The sequence below is a fragment of the Carcharodon carcharias genome, chromosome 14, assembly GCF_017639515.1.
Source record: "Carcharodon carcharias isolate sCarCar2 chromosome 14, sCarCar2.pri, whole genome shotgun sequence".
NCBI classification, from domain to species: Eukaryota; Metazoa; Chordata; class Chondrichthyes; order Lamniformes; family Lamnidae; genus Carcharodon; species Carcharodon carcharias.
Genome location: NC_054480.1, coordinates 35,664,513 through 35,689,404, shown reverse-complemented (window position 1 = coordinate 35,689,404; position 24,892 = coordinate 35,664,513). Strand labels below are relative to the sequence as shown.

At 41.6% G+C, this 24,892-nt stretch overlaps 1 protein-coding gene across 1 annotated transcript in view; it reads right to left on the bottom strand.

Moving 5' to 3' along the window:
• The window catches only part of LOC121286885 (peroxidasin homolog), a 231,380-nt gene that overhangs the window by 51,322 nt on the left and 155,166 nt on the right, over positions 1 to 24,892 (bottom strand). The window contains exons 8-10 of the mRNA XM_041204103.1: positions 15,290 to 15,407; positions 8,353 to 8,522; positions 6,064 to 6,336 (exon numbers count right to left, since the gene is read on the bottom strand). Of these exons, the coding sequence (XP_041060037.1) occupies positions 6,064 to 6,336; positions 8,353 to 8,522; positions 15,290 to 15,407 (561 nt within the window). The remainder of the gene's footprint in view (positions 1 to 6,063; positions 6,337 to 8,352; positions 8,523 to 15,289; positions 15,408 to 24,892) is intronic.

Genomic DNA, 24,892 nt, shown 5'->3' with positions numbered 1-24,892 from the left:
GGAATAAGGTGTGTGGACAAGTGGGTAAGTTGCACCAAAGATCGTCTCTTACCTGAAACTCTTACTATGGGGTGGATTTTACAGGACGATGGATTACCTGGCCCCTGACTGAAAAGCTCATGGGCACCCTGCCAACCAAAAAAACGCTGCGGGCAGCCTTAACTGATTTAGAGGGTGACTTCAGCCCCCATCTGGGTAATAACATAGGGGTGTAAAATTCACCCCTGTATTATTACATCCACAATCACAGGAAGTGAATACTATGGAGCCGGAATTTCCTGGATCACACTTATGGAAAAATTGTACTGAAAATTACATCAGACAAATTTCAAGTGCAATGAGACAACAAGCACTTTGGTTAATATAGAGCAGGACTCAAAAAGCATTTAATTAAAAAGAAAATTGGCATTAAACTCCTGAAATTTTGAGTTACATCAGTTTCAGCTGATTTGGGTCGAGATGTGCCTAAAAGTTAAGGCATTAACTTATGTACATACAGCAACAGATTACTCATGAGAAACCCGCACAGGCTGGTCTTGCGCATGAAGTTTTCATATGTAAATGAAATGGTTTTGGCAGAAATATCTCAAAAGTAGCATAAATTACTGAGGAAATTTATGCATAGCAAAGTTTCCTTGATGTAAAACTGATTTAATTCAATTACATATGAATGCCCTTGAAATAAAAAGGTGTAAACTCTTACACCTGAAACAGTGCCAGAAATTCCAGTTCATATTGTGCTAATAAAGTACAAATGGTACAAAACAATGGAAGAGCATACAAATAGTCAGCCCTAATGCTGTAAATAGCCAACCATTGTGACATGCTGCTCTTGGAGTAACCATCACTTGTAGCCATGTAAAGTTTTACAAAATTTCATTCGAATTAGGAAAATAATTGGTTGAAGCAAGATGGAACCAATATTAGAAAGCTAGTTTTAGGTAATAATTTTGGGTGCTAGGTCTGAATTTAGTTGGGCGCAATAATGACGCTGTCCATGCCATCTGGGAAGCTCAGCTCAGCAGGTTTAGTTGTGCGGGCAAGTGTCAGGCAAGGAGACAGGAAACTTCCTATGCGGGTCCCCCTGGGGCCCATCGGAGGCATCCTGCCTCCAGCTCCTCCCTACCACCCCCCGCCCCAAGTTATTCCCCCCTTTAACCTTCCCACATGGCCTCTTGAACTCAGCGCCACCAACTCCCCCCTCACCCCCGCCGCATCCTCCTACCTTCCCTCAAGGGAACTCCCCATTGTGGACTTAACCAGGTTCCTCAACATTGTGACTGCCTGTAGTCCCAGCAGTGGCCACAGCTGCCATCTGATTGGCTTAAAGCTCTGTTAAGAACTTCAACTCCCGAGAAAGGGGCGGAAGTTTCTCCTTAAAGCAATTAACGCTACTCCCTGCATTAAATTACTGCAGGGCAGATGTCAGGATTGTGGACGAGCTTCCCCTCTAACCCTGACTTTTTAGCTGGGGAGAGTTGGGGAGAAGCCAGGCCTCTCTGGTATTGGTACAATTTCATTGTTTTATTGCTGGTTTCACAGCCACGAGGCAGCCTACACTTTGCTGTAAAACATCGAAAAAAGAATTTGATGTCACAAGATGAATTTCCATCTTCATGAAACTGAACTGTAGTTCATGGCTACATTATCAGAATTCTTTAGCTCAGAAATTATTCAGTGTAATATCAGCATATTAACACGTTCACTTGACATTTGCAAAATAAACAGATTAATACTTCCATTAAGTAGCAGAGAAAAGAATGTCATACAAATATGTCAAGCATTCGTACACTAATATTTGAAGAGATAAGTTTCAAACCTTTGGAATGTAATCCTCATCTCATCAGCATGCCCTTCTTATTACATCAACAGTAATGTTTGCTGTACAAAGTGTTTATTATGTTAGCTGGAACTGAAGTTAAACAGAAAACCACAAATTTTAAACATTTGTATTGCTTTGCACACTAACGTATGAAGCACTGTTAAAAATCACATAAGCCATTACGCTGTAGGTAAAAGGGCTCCAAGGCTCTTAATAATGTAAAACCTCACCATCTACAGAACTTGCTGCTGTTTTATACAAGAACTGGTCATTTTAGCATAAGGTTCTAAGAAAACAATTGGGAAAATTTAAAATTATTAGCAATAAACACAGGTGTGTCTACGTTGTAGATTTAGACCCTCTGGAATATGTCTTACTAAAAACAACAGATATGCCAGCCTGGATTTCCTGGACCTCTCCCAATATTTTGCTTCAGGGGATTTGAGTTCGTTAAAAGGGACCACTTGGTAAGCTTCAGCAGGGCTCACTCAGAGCACTGAGTGGCTCAGAAAATAAACTTGATCAGAAGCTGGTTCTTTCTCCTGCGACAGAGAGTCCCAGATGTCTGCTGCAGTAAGTCTCCCACATTCCACAACTCCAGTATAACGGACTCCCTGAAAATGGATTACCAGCCTGCCTTTCACATGCAAAATATTCAGGGCCGCAAAAGGGAAAAGTCGCGCCCCAGGAGAGATGCATTCAGATTGGAAAATGCAGATAGCTGAAACTAAGGATGAATTAAAGGTTTCACATTTATTACTTTCTAATGCAAGATGGATATGGAGTCATTTAATCAACCAAACCTGCAGTACATTAGAGTTTTGGACACAGAACACACTAATAAGATACCCCTCCCGCAGTTCACTCATGAATTGTTATAAGAATTTATAATTATTAGACTAATGAGCAGTTGTATGACCAATGGAGTACTGCACATTAAGGAGAAACAGCCAAAGTGTGCTGTGCCCCTAGACTGCATCGCTATCCCAACAGATGTTTTCTCAAATTCAACAAAAATCCATCAGTCAAAAAGTATTTTGGCTGCTACCAGTTTTATGATTCCCATGGAGACCAACGAACCAAAAGAACTGAATTTATCGAACAACCCCAATGAGAAAACCAATGGACAAGATTTCAAGTTTTAAAACCTTCACTGTAACAATCAAACCCAAAATCAACATAAACACAAATTGACAAATTGCAGTCCATCATAAACTATAAATTACACATTAAATGGCAGATACAATTAAGACAGATCTTATGAAATTACTCAGCAGTCCACTCCACATCTATGTCATGAATCTCAGTCACAAAATCCTTCAAAGCTCTGGGCAGAATTTTCTGCCTGTCGGGCTGGTGGGCCTGACCCAATCTCCGGCGGACGGGGAGCTGATCCCTGCCACCATTTTATGTGGGCGGGCCAATTAAGGCCCACCCAGCGTGACGCCCGGCGGGAAGTGCGGGTGGGGGGGGGGTGGATTCCTCAAATGCGAGTATGCCCTCTTTCGCGCATGCACATAAAAGAGCGTATATCTCCTTGAGACTAAGTGCTGCCTCAGGGAGAGCGTTGGTACATGTTGCAGAACCTCAACTCTGCTTACAACAGTCTGGATGGTTGATCCACTAATGGTATCTTCAAGTAACACAAACAGCTGCAGCAACTGTGTATTTTCCCATTCCCAGCTCCTGGATGCAACTTCAGCCTTCTTCAATCTGCCTGTACTGCACCACCAGGATCATCATCCGAGCTTTGATGGCTGTGTCCCTTAATCTGGTTTCAACCAGTTTCAGTTTCCACAAGAAATTTGGTTTTGAATATCAGTTTCAGTCTTAGTTTCCCTGGAAACTGGAAGGTTCAATTTCCTTTTTCAGTTTCCTTTTTCAATTAGGGTCTCTCTCAAAAAAATACAAGCTTTGAAACCATGGATTCCATCACATCAGCTATATGAAAAAGCTCAATGCTTTGGGAGGTCAAAAATGAGTGAATGTAATAGTTTTTTTCAATTCTTTCATGGGATATGGGCTTTGCTGGCTAGACCAGCATTTATTGTCCATCCCTAATTGCCCTCAAGAAGGTGGTGGTGAGCTGCCTTTTTGAACCGCTGCAGTCCATGTAATGTAGGTACACCCACAGTGCTGTTAGGGAGGGAGTTCTGGATTTTGACCCAGCGACAGTGAAGGAACAGCAATATATTTCCAAGTCAGGATGGTGAGTGGCTTGGAGGACAACTTCCAGGTTGTGGTGTTCCCACGTGTCTGCTGCCCCTGTACTTCTAGATGGCAGTGGTCATGGAAGGTGCTATCTAAGGAGGCTTCGTGAGTCCTGCAGTGCGCCTTGTGGATGGTACACGCTGTTGCCACTGTGTGTTAGTAGTGGAGGGGGTGAATGTTTATGGATGGGTTGCCAGTCAAGTAGGCTGCTTTATCCTGGACACCAGTCCTGGATGCTGTCAAGCTTCTTGAGTATTGTTGGAGCTGCACTCATCCAGGCAAGTGGAGAGTCTTTGATCATACTCCTGACTTGTGTGTTGTAGATGGTGGACAGGCTTTGGGGAGTCAGGAGGTGAGATACTTCCCGCAGAATTCCTAGCCTCTGACCTGCTATTGCAGCCACAGTATTTATATGGCTTGTCCAGTTCAGTTTCTGGTCAATGATAACCACCAGGATGTTGATCATGGGGGATTCAGTGATGGTAATGACATTGAATGTCAAGAGGTGATGGTTAGATTCTCTCCTGTTGGAGGTGGTCATTGCCTGGCACTTGTATGGCATGAATGTTACTTGCCACTTGCCAGCCCAAACCAGGTCTGTGAGGTCTTGCTGCATTTGGACATGGGCTGCTTCGGTATCTGAGGGGTTGCGAATGGTGCTGAAAATTTGCAGTCATCATTGAACATCCCCACTTCTGACCTTAGGATGGAAGGGAGGTCATTGATGAAGCACCTGAAGATGGCTGGGCCAAGGACACTGCCCTGAGGAGCTCCGCAGTGATGTCCTGGAGCTGAGATGACTGACCTCCAACAACTACAACCATCTTCCACTGTGCTAGGTATGATTCCGAACAGCGGAGATTTTTCCCCAATTCCCAATGAGTCCAGTTTTGCTAGGGCTCCTTGAAGCCACACTCAGTCAAATGTGGCCTTGATGTCAAGTGCAGTCACATTCACCTCACCTGGGAATTACTTAATAGTTGGCACTTCTTACATAACTTGTCCAAAGCTATTAGCATGAGCATGACCCTCAGAGGAGGAAAGCATCAGCTCTTTCATACTGATGAAACATCATGGTTAGTGCAGCCCGATGCTAACGTTTTGCTATCTACAGACGCTCCAGGAAGGGCAATGAGCCCTTCAATCATCAAATGTGGGACACAGTCAAGTTTACTCAGTTTAGAGGTACAACTCTCAGGTTAGGGGTTAGAGAGCTACCTGTATGAATCCCCTGATTCATTTACGATGCAGCCCTGCCACCTGAGTCAAGGATATAAAACAAATGCTGCAAATACTACATTTTTCACGTAGCTAGGGTGTTGAAGCATATCTCCTGCACTGAAAGGAAAATTCAATAGCAACAACATGACAGATTTAACTACATTTTTTTAAAAGTGCCTTTTTGAGTTAATGGAAAACATTAAACTAAGTTCAAATACAAATATAATTGCATGATACATAATCGTTTTCATATTGTGTGCTAATCCTTTGTTCGATCACTTCAGTTGAAATTTAAATCAAAACTGAAAGCTATTGCCATTGCACACAGCAAATAAAACCTAGGTTTTTCCGATAACTTTTATTTTGATGCTGATTAGAAAATACAGAGCATTAAAAATTATGATTGATAAGATTGAACTTGAACATGAACTTAATGCATTTAACTTCTTGTTGTCCATGATTTAATGAACTTATTAATCTATTTAAATAAATGAGTTGATACCTGCAAAGCACACAAAGAAATGCCAGATATGTTTATTCATTAATATCACTGTAGGAATTTCCAACCTTTTATCAAGGGTTCTTTTTTTAAATTAATATTTGAGAACTACAGAGCTTTTGCGTCGCTATGACTTGAAAATGCACCCACCTTCTAAAGTTTAATTAGGTAATAAATTATTAGAATTTTTTGAAATAGCTTTTATAAAAAGTATTTCTTCATGACATTAAATGACATTATTGGTCATTTAAATCAATGGATTGTGCTTTTAATATTAATAACTGAGGAAGAGTAATAGCTTATTGTGTACCTTGTACGATGATGTGGGCCACAGCCTGGATGGACCCTTCAGTGTTGCTTGCATTACAGTTGTACTGTCCCTGATCCTCAAAGGTGACATTCTGCATGAACAGCCCGCCAGAAGAAGTGATGGTGTACCTGAAGTCATCAGGAATTGGGTTGTTATTACCCTTAGTCCAGATGATGCGAGGTTGAGGATGTCCCGAGACTCCGCATTCAAGTGTGACGCTTTCCCCTACCAATACCTCCGTGTTTTGAGGCTGAATCACAAAAGTGGGTTTTGCTGGAGAAACACACGTTAAGTACAACCTTTTAAAATATTCTACCTTAAAGTGTGAGTTAATGTTATGTACAAATCATCCAGATAGCATTATGTTGTGAGAATAACAATTTCTTACATCAGACAATTCATTAAGTCGGTGGAACTGTGCCCAACCTCTGCAAATAGTTTGAAGTAACCTGCCAATCATTGCATATCACACATTGACTCATCAAGACCAAGTACCATCTTCGAGCTATATAGGGTTAGTGGACGGGGGTTAATTGGGTTGAAGGTGAGGAATATGGTGAGGAATAGGGGAAGGAGGAAGAGGTAGGGAAAAGTGAGAAACAATGAGAGGCAGGAGGGAAGGAGAAATTGGGCAGGAATGGAGAAAAATACATGAGCAGGTGTGCTGGGTGCTGGAATAATATCTCAGCATATGAGGGAGATGCTCTGATTTATGAACACGTTAATAAGGCAGTCTGCTTTTCCTACTATTGGATAAGTTTTGAAACTTGTAAAACTACACAGAATGTTATCTTTAATAGGCCCCAATTTATCAAGCAATAAATAAGTTCAGATTTTTGAACAATGAAGAGGTTGTGACATATTTAAGCTTTGTTAAAAATATATATGGCTATCTGTATTGTCAAGAGTTTTTCATTTTTGAACAGAGATGAATCCCTCCAGGAGTGTGCAAGGTGTTACAAATGTTAGCAAAGCTTCAAGTCGAAATCCCTCATCATAATACCACCTACAGGTTTATCAGTTAATGCAGGTGGATGTGGACACTTCTATAAAGCAACTTTCTGAAAGGACATTATTAACTGAAGATTTTTCAATGCATTTTGAAGTGCATTGTGTATATGTTCTTTTGAAATTCTGCTACGTACACATCTACTGCATAGCGTAGATTCATGGTGCTTAATTAGATATTTGCTTCACTAACATTAGGCACTCAAGTATTGAAGATTACAGATCAAAAAAGTTATTTTGGGGAACATTATGTTAGAATAACTGTCAAACAACTGATAATTTTGGCCATACATTAAAAAAAACAAAATTTTAAAAACGTTTAAAATTGAATCATGTCAGTTTCCCACAAATCAAAGTTTACTCCACTAACATTAAGAAATTAACATTAAGAATGAGAGAGATGCCTTTCACGCTGTCAGATAAGTTGAATGTAATTTCTGATGTGTGTGTCAGTTAATCTCCAATCAATTAGTTGTAAATGAGCCTGGTTTATATATGTGCCCATCTTCGGAAGTTTAGGTAATAGAATAACAGTACTTTATGAAAAATGTTTGTGGTAGCTATTACAAAATTTATGTTTTCATTAATTGAATTTAATTGTAAAGGTAAAAATCTCAAGACTTGCACCACATATTGCTTCACATTATGAGCCAAGCAAAAAATTCCAACAGTGAGACAGTAAAAAAAAACATAGATAAATAGTGGATAGCCTCATCTTAAAATAAAAAGTCTCTGACTACCTTAAAGAGATTACGCTATGATCACTTTTCTAATGCTAAATTCACTAATATGAATCACCTTTATTAAATCTTCTGCCGCAGAACAAAACGTTATACCGCAAAATAATAGCACAAGCATTTAACATGAGTTTTGTTTGAAATGCAATAAAAGCATAACCTTTTATTTAGTATAAGAGAGAATAGAATCATCATTATGGCTAGAATAACAAAGGGAGAAATTTTTAAAAATCACAAAGGTTTATTAAAATATGGAATGCTATACCACACGTGACTACTGAGGCAAGGATCATTCTTAAAAGTGAATCAGATGACTATTTAGCAAAAGGAAGAATATGGAAGGTTACAGTAGAAACAATTTAGTAAACTCCAGTTGAAAAACTAGCATTGCATAGACTTGTGTTGAATGATCTTCTTTGGTGGTCTACTGCTGCCTCTATTTCTTATGATGTTATTATCTTATGATCTAGGATAAAGCCTCTTATGGAGAAAACAATAAAACACAGAGTAACAAAAATGCTCAAATGCATTTCTGCTTCCTTACATGGTGTTCCAAAATACCGGAGGATTACTTCATTCGTCTTGACCTCTCCTGCAACATTTTTGGCCATGCACTGGTAGGCACCTTGGTCCGACTCTTTTATGTCCTGAATCATCAGTGTGCCATCTTCCAATAGGTTCACACGATTGTCATCTTTCATATCTATCTCATTACTGAGGGTACATAAATAAGTAATGATGATGCAGCATGGGAGCTTGCGCAAAGATATACACTAACCAAATCTAAAATAGGTAGTTCATTCAAGAATACAACAAAGTATTATGAATGCAATACCCAAAAATAAACACAAGCCTCACATTCTTACTGTTCTTGCCCTGGTCATGTTGTGGTTATTTTAAAAGTGACTGTGGAGATGCCTCAGATTTTAATTCCCGGCAGGTTACTCAATGTTAAATGATGGATAATGGACTTGTGAATAAGTGTATACTGCATTTACACGGTTCCTACTGCTAGCAATGAATTAAATATGGTCCAGTTTTCATACAAACCACAGCTTGCTAATTTGAAAAAATAATAGGGAACTGCCACAGGAAAAATGTTAGAAGCTATTATTAAAGACGCTAAAGCTGGGCACTTAAAAAAATTCAAGGTAATCAGACAGAGTCAACATGGTTTGTTAAAGGGAAATCATGTTTATCCAATTTTTTTGGAGTTCTTTGAAGAAGTAACATGTGCTGTGGATAAAGGTGAACTGATGGATGTACTGTACTTAGATTTTCAGAAGGCATTTGATAAGGTGCCACGTCAAAGGTTATTGCAGAAAATAAAAGCTCATGACATAGAGGGTAACATACTGCCATGGATAGAAGCTGGCTAGGTAACAGGAAACAGGGAGTAGACATTTCGCAGTTGGCAAGATGTAACAAGCGATGTGTCACAGTGCTGGGCCTCAACTTTTTACAATTTATATAAACAACTTGGATGAAGGGATGGAAGGAATGGTTGTTAAACTTGATGATGACACAAAGATGCGTAGGGAAGTAAGTTGTGAAGAGGACATAAGGAGGCTACAAAGGGATATAGATAGGTTAAGTGCGTGAGCAAAGATCTGGCAAATGGAGTATAATGTGGGAAATTGTCCATTCTTGCAGAAAGATTAAAAAAGCATATTATCTAAATAGTGAGAGCTTGCAGAGCTCTGAGATGCAGAGGGGTGTGTCCTAGTGCAAGAATTGAAAAAAAAATTGCATGCAGGTCCAGCAAGTAATTAGGAAAGCTAATAGAATGTTATTGTTTATTGCGAGGGCAATTGAATACAAAAGTAGGGAGGTTATACTTCAGTTAGACAGGGCATTGGCGAGACCTTTTTGTACAGTGCTGGTCTCCTTATTTAAGGAAGGATGTAAATTTGCTGGAAGAAGTTCAGAGAAGGGGCTTACCAGAATAATACCTGGAATAATACCCAGTGGCTTGACTTGTGAGGAAAGGTTGGACAGGCTAGGCTTGTATCCACTGGAGTTTAGAAGAGTAAGAGGCAACTTGACTGAACATGTAAGATCCTGAAGGGTCTTGTCAGGGTGGATGCGGAGGGGATGTCTCCTTTTGAGGGAGAATCTAGAACTAGGGGTCACTGTTTAAAAATAAGGGGTCGCCCATTTAAGACAGGGATGAGGTGAAATTTTTTCTCTGAGAGGGTTGTGAGTCTTTGGAACTCTGCTCCAACTGCCTTTTGAGGAAGAGAGTCCTTGAATATTTTTAAGGCAGAGGTAGCTAGATTTTTGATAAGGAAGTGGGGGGGGGAGGTGGTGAAAGGTTATCAGGGGTAGGCAGGAATGTGGAGTTGAGGTTACAATCTTATTGAGTCGTGCAGCAGGCCTGAGGGGCTGAGTGGCCTACTCCTGCTCCTAATTCATATGCTCGTATGTAATAAATATTAGTTGAACTCTCAGAGAATTAACAGGATATATGGCAGAGGTTTTAATTTGCTACTTTGCATCAATCTTAATACTACAGACTGGGTTAACCAATACAAAATAAGGTTGAAGCTACAATTAAATGTGTTAAGTAAATGCGGATATAGTCTTTGCTCTACAGGATATATATACTCTTAAAAAAGATTGGGCACAAGGCCAGACAGTATTTCATCTCAGGGAGTTCAAAGAAATGGGGACTGTGCTCTATAAGCCATGTTTTCATATATTTAAATACCTTGTTGGGTTGGAGATTATTCCCATAGGCTGAAGAGAAGCCCATGTGGTGCTAACATTTAAAAAGAGCAATTAATTCAGAACTGGAAAATAATAGGCCAACTTGCCTCATTTTGGCAAATTGCTAGAAGAGGCCTTCGGAGATGCACAGCACAGTGATCTTAAAACAGGGAGGGTTATTAAGGAATCTGACTTCTAGTAGATTCTGTCTCACCAACTTTGTCCTCCTACTCTGCAATTTTCATGGAGTCAGGCTAGGTTTTTTAAGGGGCAGCATTTTCCCATCGACAAGCGGGACGTGTGGTGATGTTGGGCGTGCGTCCTGATGTCATCGTGTGCCTTTGCGGGCACTTTCTTCTGAGGCCAGCGGGCCGGGCTGGGAATTTTCCCAGCTCCCAGAACCCACCTTGGTGATGAAAACCCAGGCGCGCATGTCTAGATTTCCAAAATGCCTTTAAGGAATTGCTGTATAAAAGTCTAAGAAAAGTTGAGTCTTATGCAACTGATGGGCAGATTTTGATTGGATAAGGAGCTGTTGCATGCACATAGGTGGGAAGCAACTATTAATGATGGACTTTCTTATGGGGGCTGAGGAATTGGTGTTAGGGACATTGCTCTTCACTGTTTTTATCACCAATCTGCATGAAGGATTGGAGAAACTATTCAAAGAGGGAATGGGCCAATGTCTGGCAGGTGTATTTTAATATAGGCAATTATAACAGGATGCACTTGGCTAGGGGTGGCTCCAAACATGTATACAACATGCATATATGTGTACTGAAGGCTGCTGAGCAGGAGAAAGCCTGGACTATAGGGCATAAGTAATTGAAAGTCGACGATCAAAGCCATTAATTAGTCCAACATAGGGTATTAGGGTGTACTGCCAGGACAACTAAATATAAAACAAGAAAAATAAGGCCTTCTGCAAAAGGCCTTGGTCAAGCTGCATATAGAATACATTGTCCACTTTTAGTGTTCTCAGGAATGGGGTTATGGACTCCTTGGAAAAGATACAGAGCAGGGCCACTAATTAATGGAACTGGGGAGCTCTTAGTTACTAAAACACATTTAGAGCTGGGGTTTTTTACTTTAGAAAAGTGTAGATTTTGAAGTGGGTCTTGAAAATAATAAAAGGATTAGACTTAATTGAAATGGGTGGATTATTCATGCTACAAAGGTTATAGTGGATAAGTATAAGGAGGTTACATGCTATTAGTTACTTCTTATTGCAGAAAGTCATCAGCTTCTGGAGTAAGTTGCAATGGGTGCAGATTTGCTGCAAGAATTCCAAAGGGCAGCTGGGCAAGTTCCTGAGCATGATCAACATATAGAAGGTAGTTGGGTCACTGGTCGCTGTGCCAGTTATTCATTGCAATTGCCTCTATCACCTTCAGGGCAATTTCCTAGAGTTCTTTCCTAAATTGGCCTCCAGTTTTTCCCTGCATTTTGCCCCTCTTGGAAATTTTGTGAGGGGTGGGGAAGGGGAATTGCAGGAGTGTGGGGAGGGGGGAAAGAGGAGAGGAGGAATAGGCTGATGATGTGCGAAAGTGACATTATGCCAGGATGGGACAGGCTTGGTGAACCAATTAGTCTTTTCCTATCCTTCAGTTTTATATGTTTGCTTAAGATTCTTAATGTAGTACAGATGAAGAATATTAATAAAGTGATTGAAGATCATGAGTTTAACCAAGGGAAGGGAGGAATAAGGGAAAGAAATAATCACTGCTATACAAAAGTTGCAGAAATGTGACATTTGTTTAGAAAGGCAAAAATTGTTTCAAAGTGTCCCATTTGCTTGCTGCATAACAGCAAGTATCACACAGCTGCGTGAACTGTTCAATAACCTTATTAGAAAACAAGTTCCATAAATATTCTTGCAGTGCAATAAATGCTTTGGACACGGAGAGAGGTCTTTGCCCATAGCTCTCTCCATAAACCACCCTTAACCAATATAAACGTGAAGAATGTTTAATTAAGTTGTAATCCATGAAATACTGTGGGGAATAAGCTCAACTTCAAGTTCAAATAGCTTCTTTTACCAAACAGTCCGTGGATATTCTGGAAAATTCAGTTATGAAGAAGTATTACCAAACTGTTGACAAAGGAAGACCACCCCAAAATTCAAAAAGGCAGTAAGTGGACTAATGTGTAACTGAACAAATCTATACCATGTTAACCCCTTGGTAGACTTGGTGTGATCCCCAAAAGCAGCACAAGGTAACAGATAAAGTAGTAACAGAGGACATATGCCAGCTTCTTTTACAAATGTGTGCTGAGGCTCTTGTCTACCTGCTCAGGTGGGTATAAAAGATCTCATGATATTTTTCCCAGAGATCAGCAGGGGAGCTCCCTTGGAGACCTGGTCAGCATTTATTCCTCGACCAACATCACTGAAAAACAGATGACTCGGTCATTTGTCTCACTGCTCTTTGTGTGATCTTGCTGTGTGCAGTTTGGCTGCTGCGTTTTCCTACATTACAATAGTGACGGCACTTCAAAAGTATTTAATTGGCTGTAAAGCTTTTGGGGATGTTTTTAGATTTTGAAAGGCACTACATAAAGGCAAGTTCTTTCTTTCTTTGTAACATTGTGTGTTGGTATGTATTCTCATGCTGACTTATAAAAATAATCAACTACTGATCTCTAGAATGCAGTTTAATGAGGCAACTATGTGACTCAAAAAGATAAGGATTAAAATAATTGGGCCAAAGATGTTGCTTAGCAACAGTTGCCTTGTTTTTCTGAATTTATTTTTGTGTAGTATCCTGTGTCTCTTTTTTTTAATTCATACAAGGGATGTGGGCTTTGCTGTCTAGATCAGCATTTATTACCCATCCCTAATTGCCCTTGAGAAGGTGGTGGTGAGCTGCCTCCTTGAATTGCTGCAGTCCATGTGGTGTAGGTACATCCACAGTGCTGTTAGGGAGCCAGTTCCAGGATTTTGATCCAGCGACAATGAAGGAACAGCGAAATATTTCCAAGTCAGGATAGTGAGTGGCTTGAAGGAGAACTTCCAGGTGGTGGTGGTCCCATGTATCTACTGCCCTTGTCCTTCTAGATGGTAGTGGTCGTGGGTTTGGATTTGGAAGGTGCTGTCTAAGGAGCCTTGATGTGTTTCTACAGTGCATCTTGTAGATGGTACACACTGCTGCCACTGTGCTTTGGTGGTGGAGGGAGTGAATGTTTGTGGATGGGGTGCCAGTCAAGCAGGCTGCTTTGACCTGAATGGTGTCAAACTTCTTGACTGCTGTTGGAGCTGCACTCATCCAGGCAAGGGAAGAGTATTTCATCACACTCCTGACTTGTGCCTTGTAGATTGTGGACAAGCTTTGGGGAGTCAGGAGGTGAGTTACTCAGCGCAAGATTCCTAGCCTCTGACCTACTCTTGTAGCCACAGGATCTAGATGGCTAGTCCAGTTCAGTTTCTGGTCAATGGTAACTCCAAGGATGTTGATAGTCAGGCATTCAGTGATTGTAATGCCATTGAATGTCAAGGGGCGATGGTTAGATTGGGTGCCCCAGAACAATTGGCATCCAATTAAAGAGTAAACATGGTTGTTCCTTGGGTGACCAAAGTGTTGACAGCAAGATTCAACAAGCAGCAGATGCGATGATCCTTCTAACTCAATACTGTAACAAATATAATAACATTTGTTGTGATTTATTAATTTGCAGTTTGTGTAATTTGTAATAATGAATTGTCTAGCCAAAGACTACATAGGATACGTCATTTAATAAGAACGTGTCATAATAACAGCTACTTACTGTCTGAAATTGTGAATGAACTGGAGCTGCAACAGAATTGCAAGCCTTCACTTAACCAGTTTGGCTCTAGCAAGAAACTCTGCAATCAACTGGCTGATTCTAACTACCTCTTATCTGCTTCTTCAAGCTAGACCCTACAGTGCACGCCTACATTGTCCTACTTGACCATGAACTGTGTCGCAAAGCTCACATCCTGGCCATCAGCAAAACCATCTACTTCGCTTGTGTAACATTGCTTACATCCAAGCCCATCATTCTATCATCTCTTCTCAAATCCAAATTTGCACTTTCAGTTATTCTGACAGCAGCTTTCTGTGTTTCACTCCATCATTAATGGTGCAGTCTTAAACTTGAGAACAATCTTGCTGAACCATTAGACCTCACCTTATTTATTTCCAGCTTCAAAAACACCTTCAGAACCTACCTCTTCAACAATGCCATAGCCACCTGTGCTAAGTCAGCTAATTCCTGTTTGGTATCAGTATCCTCTCCCCATAAAGGGTTCTTTTGTTACAGGGAGCAGATTATTGCTGTTCCCAATTATTGTGATTGATAGCTAATCTCTTTATAGCCATTCTACTATTGTAACTTTCTCTAATCTACCAGTGACATTTTAGTTCTTGTCTTAGCAACATTGCCAACATTCTCATGTCACAATTATTTTCCTCTGTTTATTTAAAGTGGTTTCCATACCTCTTGCAATGATTAGCCACTGTGAAATATGAAAGAGTTACCCAAAGTAAACTTAGCCTTTGCTATTCTGGCAAGGTATATGTACTTGACAAACACTTTAAATTATAAGTTCAAGGGCATTTTGACTTCAAAAAGTAATTATACAAACTAAAATCAGTATGAAAGACCCACGAGTGGGCAGTATGATAACACCAAGTAATTTTGCATCATAATACATGCAGTTACTATTTTTCTGCAGTCTTTACTGAAGTTAATTCTGATTATCAACCACCACTTATGAATGGCTCCACTTATGTTTTTACACTGATACTCACTTATTGTGCAACCAGATGATGTTGGGCTTAGGGTTGCCCTCTGCCCGGCAGGTGAAGTAAACTGTGTTTCCCAGAGTAACATCCACATCCTGTGGCTCAGAAGTGATACGAGGTCTTTCTATAAGAAAACAGGATTTCTGTTGAGTTCAGATTGTTTCCTTTGAATCAGGAAAAGCCAAAAAGGTAATTGCAAATGTTGAGAGTTGTTATCACTGTGCCGCTGACGGGCACTTGTGTGTAACTGGTCTGCAGCTGAAACTCACAAATGCTTCCTATCCAAAATAATTATTACCTAATAAATCTAAACCCAATGTCCTCAATTTTTTCTTCCTTCAAAATCCGGCAGAGCACAAGAGTATGAAACCACTTTAGACAGCTTTGGAACATGTACCAGCTAGGCTCAGTTGATAGCAACCTCACATTTGAGTCAGAAGGTTGCATCCCCAAGCTCGAAATCAGGATTTTAACACAATCTAGAATGACACCCTTGTTCAGCTTTGAGCATACTGCATTGCCTTAAGTGGCAGTCTTCCAGATGAGATGTGAAGCCAAACTCCCATTTGACTATTCTGCCAGAAATTTACAATCTGCGAATTTCTCCCAGTAAACAACATTTAAACGTCGATTAAATGGCCTCTGGTCAAACCAGGTCAGCAGCTAAGGCCAGGATTTTCTGTTCAGTATGCGGGGGCTGCGTCCTGATGTCACCATGTGTCATTCTGATCTTTTGTTCAGTGGGCGTGCACCGGAATCAGCTGCGCGCCCGCCAAACTGTCAGAGGCCTGTTAAGGCCATTAATAAACTAATTAAGCAAAAAGCAAAAAAACTGCAGATGCTGGAAATCCGAAACAAAAACAAAAGTAGCTGGAAAAACTCAGCAGGCCTGACAGCATCTGCGGAGAGGAACACAGTTAACGTTTCGAGTCCATATGACTCTTCACCAGAACTAAAGAAAAATAGAAAAGAGGTAAAATATAAGCTTGTTTGGGGGGAGTGGTGGGACAGGTAGAGCTGGATAGAGGGCCAATGATAGGTGGAGATTGCCAAAAGATGTCATAGACAAAAGGACAAAGAGGTGTTGACGGTGGTGATATTAGCTAAGAAATATGCTTAAGGGTAGAAAGCAGGATGAGTAAGGGACAGATAGCCCTAGTGGGGGTGGGGTGGGGGGAAGGGATTGAAATAGGCTAAAAGGTAGAGATAAAACAATGGATGGAAATACATTTAAAAATAATGGAAATAGGTGGGAAAAGAAAAATATATATAAGTTATTGGAAAAAGAGGGATCGGAAAGGGGGTGGGGATGGAGGAGAGAGTTCATGATCTAAAATTGTTGAACTCAAATATTAAGTCCGGAAGGCTATAAAGTGCCTAGTCAGAAGATGAGGTGCTGTTCCTCCAGTTTGCATTGAGCTTCACTGGAACATTGCAGCAGGCCAAGGACGGATATGTGGGCATGAGAGCAGGGTGGTGTGTTGAAATGGCAAGTGACGGGGAGGTCTGGGTCATGCTTGCGGACAGACTGAAGGTGTTCCACAAAGCGGTCACCCAGTCTGCGTTTGGTCTCTCCAATGTAGAGGAAACCGCATTGGGAACAGCGAATGCAGTAGACTAAATTGAGGGAAGTGCAAGTGAAATGCTGCTTCACTTGAAAGGAGTGTTTGGGCCCTTGGACGGTGAGGAGAGGGGAAGTAAAGGGGCAGGTGTTGCACCTTCTGCGGTTGCATGGGAAGGTGCCGAGGGAGGGGGTTGAGGTGTAGGGAGTGATGGAGGAGTGGACCAGGGTGTCCTGGAGGGAACGATCCCTGCGGGATGCCACCTGGGGGGGGGGGGGGGGGGGGGGGGGGGGGGGGGGTGGTGAAGGGAAGATGTGTTTGGTGGTGGCATCATGCTGGAGTTGGCGGAAATGGCAGAGGATGATCCTTTGAATACAGAGGCTGGTGGGGTGATAAGTGAGGACAAGGGGCATCCTATCATGGTTCTGGAAGGGGGAGGAAGATGTGAGGGCGGATGCGCAGGAGATGGGCCGGACACGGTTGAGAGCCCTGTCAGCATTAGCACATTTCTTAGATAATATCACCACCGTCAACACCCTTTTGTCCTTTTGTCTATGACATCTTTCAGCAATCTCCACCTATCACTGGCCCTCTATCCAGCTCTACCTGTCCCACCCTCCCTTAAACCAGTTATATTTTACCTCTTTTCTATTTTTCCTTAGTTCTGATGAAGAGTCATACGGACTCGAAACGTTAACTGTATTCCTCTCCGCAGATACTGTCAGATCTGCTGAGTTTTTCCAGGTATTTTTGTTTTTGAAACTAATTAAGCAATTTGACAGGGCTGCCTGTCCAACCTTAAGGTTGTCGGGCAGGCGAAGAGCCCAGGCGGCCTTTTGCATTTTTCATGAAACCTCATCCATGGGCGGGATGAGGTTTTATAAAGGGTTTATTAAATTAATAAATATTTTTTGAACATTTGATAAACATGTCCCAGCTCATGTGATGCCGTCACTTGAGGGGACATGTGTGTAAATGATTTTTATCTGTTTTCATTTTGAATTTTGAAACTGAACTTAATCTACCTGAGGCAGCTCCGTGTCTCAGGGAGATTTCTGCTCTCAATTGCGAAAGACCGCAGGCCCCGACTCTTCCTCCTCCCCCCGGCCGCATAGTTGGTGCTGAGTGCTACCAGGCACGCGTCACACTGGGCAGGCCTTAATTGGCTCACCCACACAAAATGGTGGCATGCAGCCGATCACGGGCAGTGATCGGCTTCACGCCCGATGGGGAGAAAATTCTCCCCTAAGTACTGCAATTGCAGTCTAGACCACAGAGTGTGCAAGAGCAATGTCACAGGTGATCAGCTAACATATGTATTGCACCCCTATCTGTAGGGCATCATATTTAAGCATTATTCCTTGGACAAAAGGAAAAAAAAATCACAGTTGGTTCCAATAGCATTTATGTTTAAAAATAAACAGTGAGAAACAATGGGGCACCTACTAACGAGGAGACAAGAGGGAAGCTTTAAATAAAAGAGATATGTTTATGGGAAATGGCAGGGTGAAAAATCTGATTTCTGACACAAATTTGCCTCAAATCCTCACTTTTGCCTTTAGCTGAGGTCAAAAGGTGTACCGGTGGTCAACCCTCTGCATGGAGGTAGGTTGGATCTTTGCATTTAATAATGAGGCTGCAAGGAGACCTGGCAGCTTCATTGAGTTGAAGGCTTGGTGAGTGCCTTAACACTTACCTTCTGGAACCACGTGCCTGGCTGAAGAGCCTCTGCATCTGGCCTCCAAGTATTCCTCCAGGGATCAGCAGCCCATCTCTAAATGATTCCACACCCCAAAACCCCACACTCTGGCATGGGCTTGCTCCTTCTATAGCTTTCAGCCACCGGTTTCTGTCTGTCTTTCTCTGCCTCTCTATAGACTACCCAACTTTGCTCAGTAAATTTAAAGGAAAAATGCATTACGACAAATCTGTCTCTTCATAACACGAGTTGTATATTCTATGTGATGGGAATGAGACATAAAAATTTGGTTCTTCATAATGCAAGGATATAAATTCTAGTTACTAATAAACTTTCCTGAACATTTTCAAAGAATAATTAGCAGCATGCATCAAGATTGTTCTTTTTTTTGCTTAGCTTGATTGTGTTGAAAGGTGATTAATATTCATTATATTTGTGCTTAATATTAATTATAAGGAAACGTTGATGTTTCTCTCTTTCCATATTACAATAATATTGCTCCAGAAAAGTTCAGGAAAGAGGCAATTAAACTTCAGCAGTTCTACTGGACAAATGACACAATTGACTCTGATGGGGGCAAGCTCAATAAGGCTTTCCTAACATTTGCATCAGGGTAAATTTATTGTCGTGTGGACTAGGGTGAACTTATCTTAACTTCCATTCCTTATTCACATTGTCTTTATGTAATAAAATGAGGAACACTTTTTTAAAAACTGGAATATCGTTGTGACTAATGAGAGGGAACCTGAGTCAGCCACACATTGCTGATGTGTGACCATTCACTGTTCACTGAGGTAAATAGAGGAAAATGATAAGTATGGAAGGGGAAAAACATTCACTGAATTCAACACAGCCCAAAAATTAAAGCAGGAATCCTCCCTAGCTGGCATGGTTCAATTACTGAATGAAATGTCTCAGTGGCCACCAGGAGACCCCGAGCAAGGACAGAACTGAAAGAAAGGACCATCTCATATTTTAGGGTTTTAAACTATTCCAGCAATTTCCTGACCCCAATTCTCCTACTTCTCTCCCTTTACCAGGGCTATAAAATTCTTTATTTAAAGAGCTGTTGTCACCACACATTTTCTATTTGAGGTCCCAACAGAGCCAAACCCAGAAGCAGGATGTTAATGCCATAGCTGAGATAAACAGCCGTAGCAAAGCCTGCTCCATGAACTTTCTGGGGGTTCTCACGCACTGCTGGCCTCCCCTGCTCCAAGCAGGGTCATAGTCATCTCAGCTCCAGGACATTACTGCAGGAGTTCTTCAGGTTTATGTCCTAGTTCCAATTATCTTCAGCTGCTTCATCGATCATCTTCCCTCCATCATAAAGTCGGAAATGGGGATGTTCACCAATGATTGCACAATGTTCAGTACCATTCGTGACTTCTCAGATACTGAAGCAGTCTGTGTCCAAATGCAGCAGCACCTGGATAACATTCAGGCTTGGGCAAGTAACATTTGAACCACATGGGTGCCAGGCGATGACCATTCCCAACGAGAGAGAATCTAACCATTTTTCCTTGACATTACCATCACTGAATTTCACACTATTAACATCCTGGCAGTTCCAATTGACAAGAAACTGAACTGGACCAGCCATATAAAAACTGTGGCAACAAGAGCAAGGCCAGAGACTGGGAACTCTGCAGAAAATAACTGACTTCCTGACTCCCCAGATCTTGTCCACCATCTACAAGGCACAAGTCAGGAGTGTAATGGAATACTTTCCACTTGCCTGGATGGCTGCAGTGGCAATAACACTCAAGAAGCTCAATGTCCAGAACAAAGCAGCCCGCTTGATTAGTATTCTTACCACCAACTTAACATTTATTCCCTTCACCACTGACACACAATGGCAGCAGTATGTACTATGTAAAAGATGGACTGCAGTATCTCATCAAGGCTCCTTTGATAGTGCCTTCCAAATCTGCGACCTCTACCATAGTAGGACAAGGGCAGCAGATGCATGGGAGCACCATCGCCTGAAAGTTCCCCTTCAAGCACACACCATCCTGACTTAGAAATATAATCACTGTTCCTTCACTGTCACTCAATCAAGATTCTGGAATTCCCTTCCTAACAGCGGTGTGGGTGTACCTACACCAGATGGACTGTGGCATTTCAAGGCAGTGGTGGGATGAGCAACAAATGTTGGCCTTGCCAGCAACACCCACATCTCAGGAAAGAATTAAAGAAAAAAAAGTTAAAATTCTTCCCAAGGAATCAGCAAAGGGATATAGACAGGTTAATTGACTAGGCAAGAGAATGCAGTTGGAAAATGTGGGGAAATGCGTGGTTAATCACTTTGGTAGGAAAAAAGGACGAATGGAAGAACAGAATAAAAACAGTGAGGAACGATTAAATCTTGACATTCAGAGGAATCCCAATGTCCTTGTACACAAACAGAGTCAGTAAGCAGATACAGCAAGTATTGAGGAAGGCAGATGGTATGTTTGGCCTTTATTGCAAGGGGACTGAAGTTCAAGAATGAGGAAGTCTTGCTGCAATGGCACAGTGCTTTGGGGAGACCACTCCTTGAGTACAGGAAACAGACAGTTGGTATAAATGGGCCTTTTTCTGAGCGGCAAGATGTAAACAGTGGTGTGCCACAGGGGTCAGTGGTGGGGCCTTAAATTTTTACAATTTATATAAAGGCCCTGGATGAAGGGACTGAAGGTATGGTTGTTAAATTTGCTGATAGCACAAAGGTAGGTAGGAAAGTAAGTTGTAAAGAGGGCATAAGGAGGTTACAAAGGGATATAGATAGGTTAAGTGAGTGGGCAAAGATCTGGCAAATGGAGTATAATGTGGGCAAGTGTGAAATTGTCCATTTTGGCAGAAAAAACTTAAAAAAGCATATTATCTAAATGGTTAGAGATTGCAGAGCTCCGAGATGCAGAGGGACCTGGGTGTCTTAGTGCGTGAATCACAAAAGGCTAGTATCCAGGTACAGCATGTAATTAAGAAAGCAAATACAATTGTATCATTTGTTGTGAGAAGAATTGAATACAAAAGTAGGGAGGTTATGCTTTAGTTATATAGGGCATTGGTAAGACCACATCTGGGGTACTGTGTACCATATCGGCGTCCTTATTTAAGGGAGAATGTAAATGCATTAGAAGCAGTTCAGAAAAGGTTTACTATACTAATACCAGGAATGGGTGGGTTCTCTTATGGTTAGGTTTGTGTCCACTGGAATTTAGGAGAGTAAGAGGTGACCTGATGAAAACCTTTAAGGTCCTGAGGGGTCTTGACAGGGTGGATGTGGAGAAGATGTTTCCTCTTGTGAGAGAGTCTAGAACTAGGCATCACTGTTTAAAAATAAGGGGTCACTCATTTAAGGCAGAGATTAGAATTTTTTTCTCTCAGAGGATTATGGGTCCTTAGAATTCCCTGCCACAAAAGGTGGAAGATGTGTCTTTGAATATTTTTAAGGCAGAGCTAGATAGATTCTTGATAAGCAAGGGGTGAAAAGTAATCAGGGGTGGGCATGAATGTGGAGTTGAAGTTACAATCAGATCAGTCACGATCTTATTAAATGATGGAGCAAGCTTGAGGGGCCGAGTGGCCTATACCTGCTCCTAATTCGTATGTACCATGTCCGAGGGACTAAGACCTCACCCTGTATATTTTTTGATATAAAATATATAGAGGTATGCTCATTGCTATCTCTAGAAATTTCAAACTGGACAAGAGCCTAAAATGGCTGAACCTATGTCTGTCTGTGACTCTCAAACAAAAAGAGCTGCCTGGCAGTGTTGGAGAAACTCGCAACTCATTAGCTCTGAAGAGCCACGAACGACACATTGTGGGTTGCACAGACCAAATTTGAAGAGAGCTATACAAAGGCCATCTGCATTTCATAACCCGGGATGGCCAACAGGAGTCTGCTTGTCTGCTGAGGCAAAAGGCCCCGCAATCTTCCTTTCAATTCCTAATGGTTGAGCCATTCCATAACCTTAGGGATCCAGATGAGGGATACACATCCTTTGTCAAAGCCAGAGTGGAGAGGTGGGAGTCATGTGATATGGACCAAAAACAGAAAATGCTGGAAAAAGTCAGCAGGTCTAACAGCATCTGTGGAGAGAGAAACAGAATTAATGTTTCTAGTCCATATGACTCTTCGTCAGAGCTCTGAAGAAAAACACAGCGGGTCTAAGAGAAAAATAGAGTTAACATTTTGAGTCCATATGACTCTTCTTCAGAGCTCTGAAAAACAGTCATATGGACTCGAAACGTTAACTCTGTTTCCCTCTCTCCACAGATGCTGTTAGACCTGCTGCATTTTTCTAGCATTTTCTGTTTTTGTTTCAGATTTCCAGCATCTGCACTATTTTGCTTTTATCCATGTGATGTGTGATGTGGAACCAGTAATATTGCCTTGCTGTACTGCAAAGTCAGTCTGCCATTTTACCATTTAACCAGCAGCATCACAGACAAGGAGATCTGTCCCAGTTGGACACCTAGCCCTAGTACACTGCTTCTACTGGAAAGCCTGTACCATCACCTACAAGACTCAATCATCTCTGCATGCTTATCCCATCGTGTGAAGTCAACACAACTGGAAAAGTGAATTATCCAACATTGGTTTTCAGCTCACATAGAAACTAGGAGCAGGAGTAGGCCATTCGGCCCTTCGAGCCTGCTTCGCCATTCATTATGATCATGGCTGATCATCCAACTCAATAGCCTGATCCTGCTTTCTCCTCATGTCCTTTTATCCTTTTTGCCCCAAGAGCTATATCCAACTCCTTCTTGAAACAATATTTTGGCTTCAACTACTTTCTGTGGTAGCAAATTCCACAGGCTCACCACTCTCTGGGTGAAGAAATTTCTCCTCATCTTAGTCCTAAATGGTCTACCCCATATCCTCAGACTGTGACCCCTGGTTCTGGACTCCCCCACCATCGGGAACACCTTCCTGCATCTACCCTGTATAGTCCTATTAGAATTTTATAGGTTTCTATGAGATCCCTCCTCATTCTTCTGAACTCCATCCTAACATAATCCTAATCGATTCAATCTCTCCTCATATGTCAGTCCCACCATCCCAGGAATCAGTCTGGTAAACCTTTGCTGCGCTCCCTCTATAGCAAGTACACCCTTCCTCAGATAAGGAGACCAAAACTGCACACAATATTCCAGGTGTGGTCTCACCAAGGCCCTGTATAATTTCAGCAAGACATCCCTGCTCCTGTACTTCAATCTTCTGGCTATGAAGGCCAACATACCATTTGCCTTCTTTACCGCCTGCTGCACCTGCATGCTTACCTTCAGTGACTGGTGTACGAGGACATCCAGGTCTGGTTGCCCAATCCCCTCTCTCAATTTATAGCCATCCAGATAATAACCTGCCTTCCTTTTTTTGCTACCAAAATGGATAACCTCACATTTATCCACATTATACTGCATCTGCCATGCATTTGCCCACTCACTTAGCTTGTCCAAATCACACTGAAGCATCTCTGCATCTTGCTCACAGTTCACCCTCCCACCCAGATTTGTGTCATCTACAAATTTGGAGATATTACATTTAGTTCCCTCATCTAAATCATTAACATATATTGTGAATAACTGGGGTCCCAGCACTGATCCCTGTGGTACCCTGCCATTCGGAAAAAGACCCGTTTATTCCTACTCTTTGTTTCCTGTCTGCCAATCAGTTTTCTATCCATCCCAAGACATTATCCCCAATCCCATGCGCTTTAATTTTACACGCCAATATCTTATGTGGGACTTTGTTGAAAGCCTTCTGAAAGTCCAAATAAACCACATCCACTGGCTCCCCCTCATTAACTCTACTAGTTACATCCTTGAAAAATTCCAGTAGATTTGTCAAGCATGATTTCCCTTTTGTAAAAATCCATGCTGACTCTGTCCGATTCTGCCACTGTTTTCCACATGCTCAGCTATTAAATCTTTTATAATAGACTCTAGAATTTTCCCCACTACCGACGTCAGGCTGACTGGTCTATAATTCCCTGTTTTCTCTCTACCTCCCTTTTTAAATAGTGGGGTTACATTAGCTACCCTGCAATCTGTAAGGACTATTCCAGAGTCTATAGAATCTCAGAAGATGACCACCAATGCATCCACTATTTCTAGGGGCACTTCTTTAAGTACTCTGGGATGCAAATTATCAGGCCCTGGAGATTTATCAGCCTTCAATCCCAACAATTTCCCCAACACCATTTCCCTACTAATACTGATTTCATTTAGTTCCTCCCTCTCACTAAACCCTGTGTTCCCCAACATTTCTGGTATGTTATTAGTGTCCTCCTTTGTGAAGACAGAACCAAAGAATGTATTTAGTCGGTCAGCCATTTCTTTGTTCCCCAATATAAA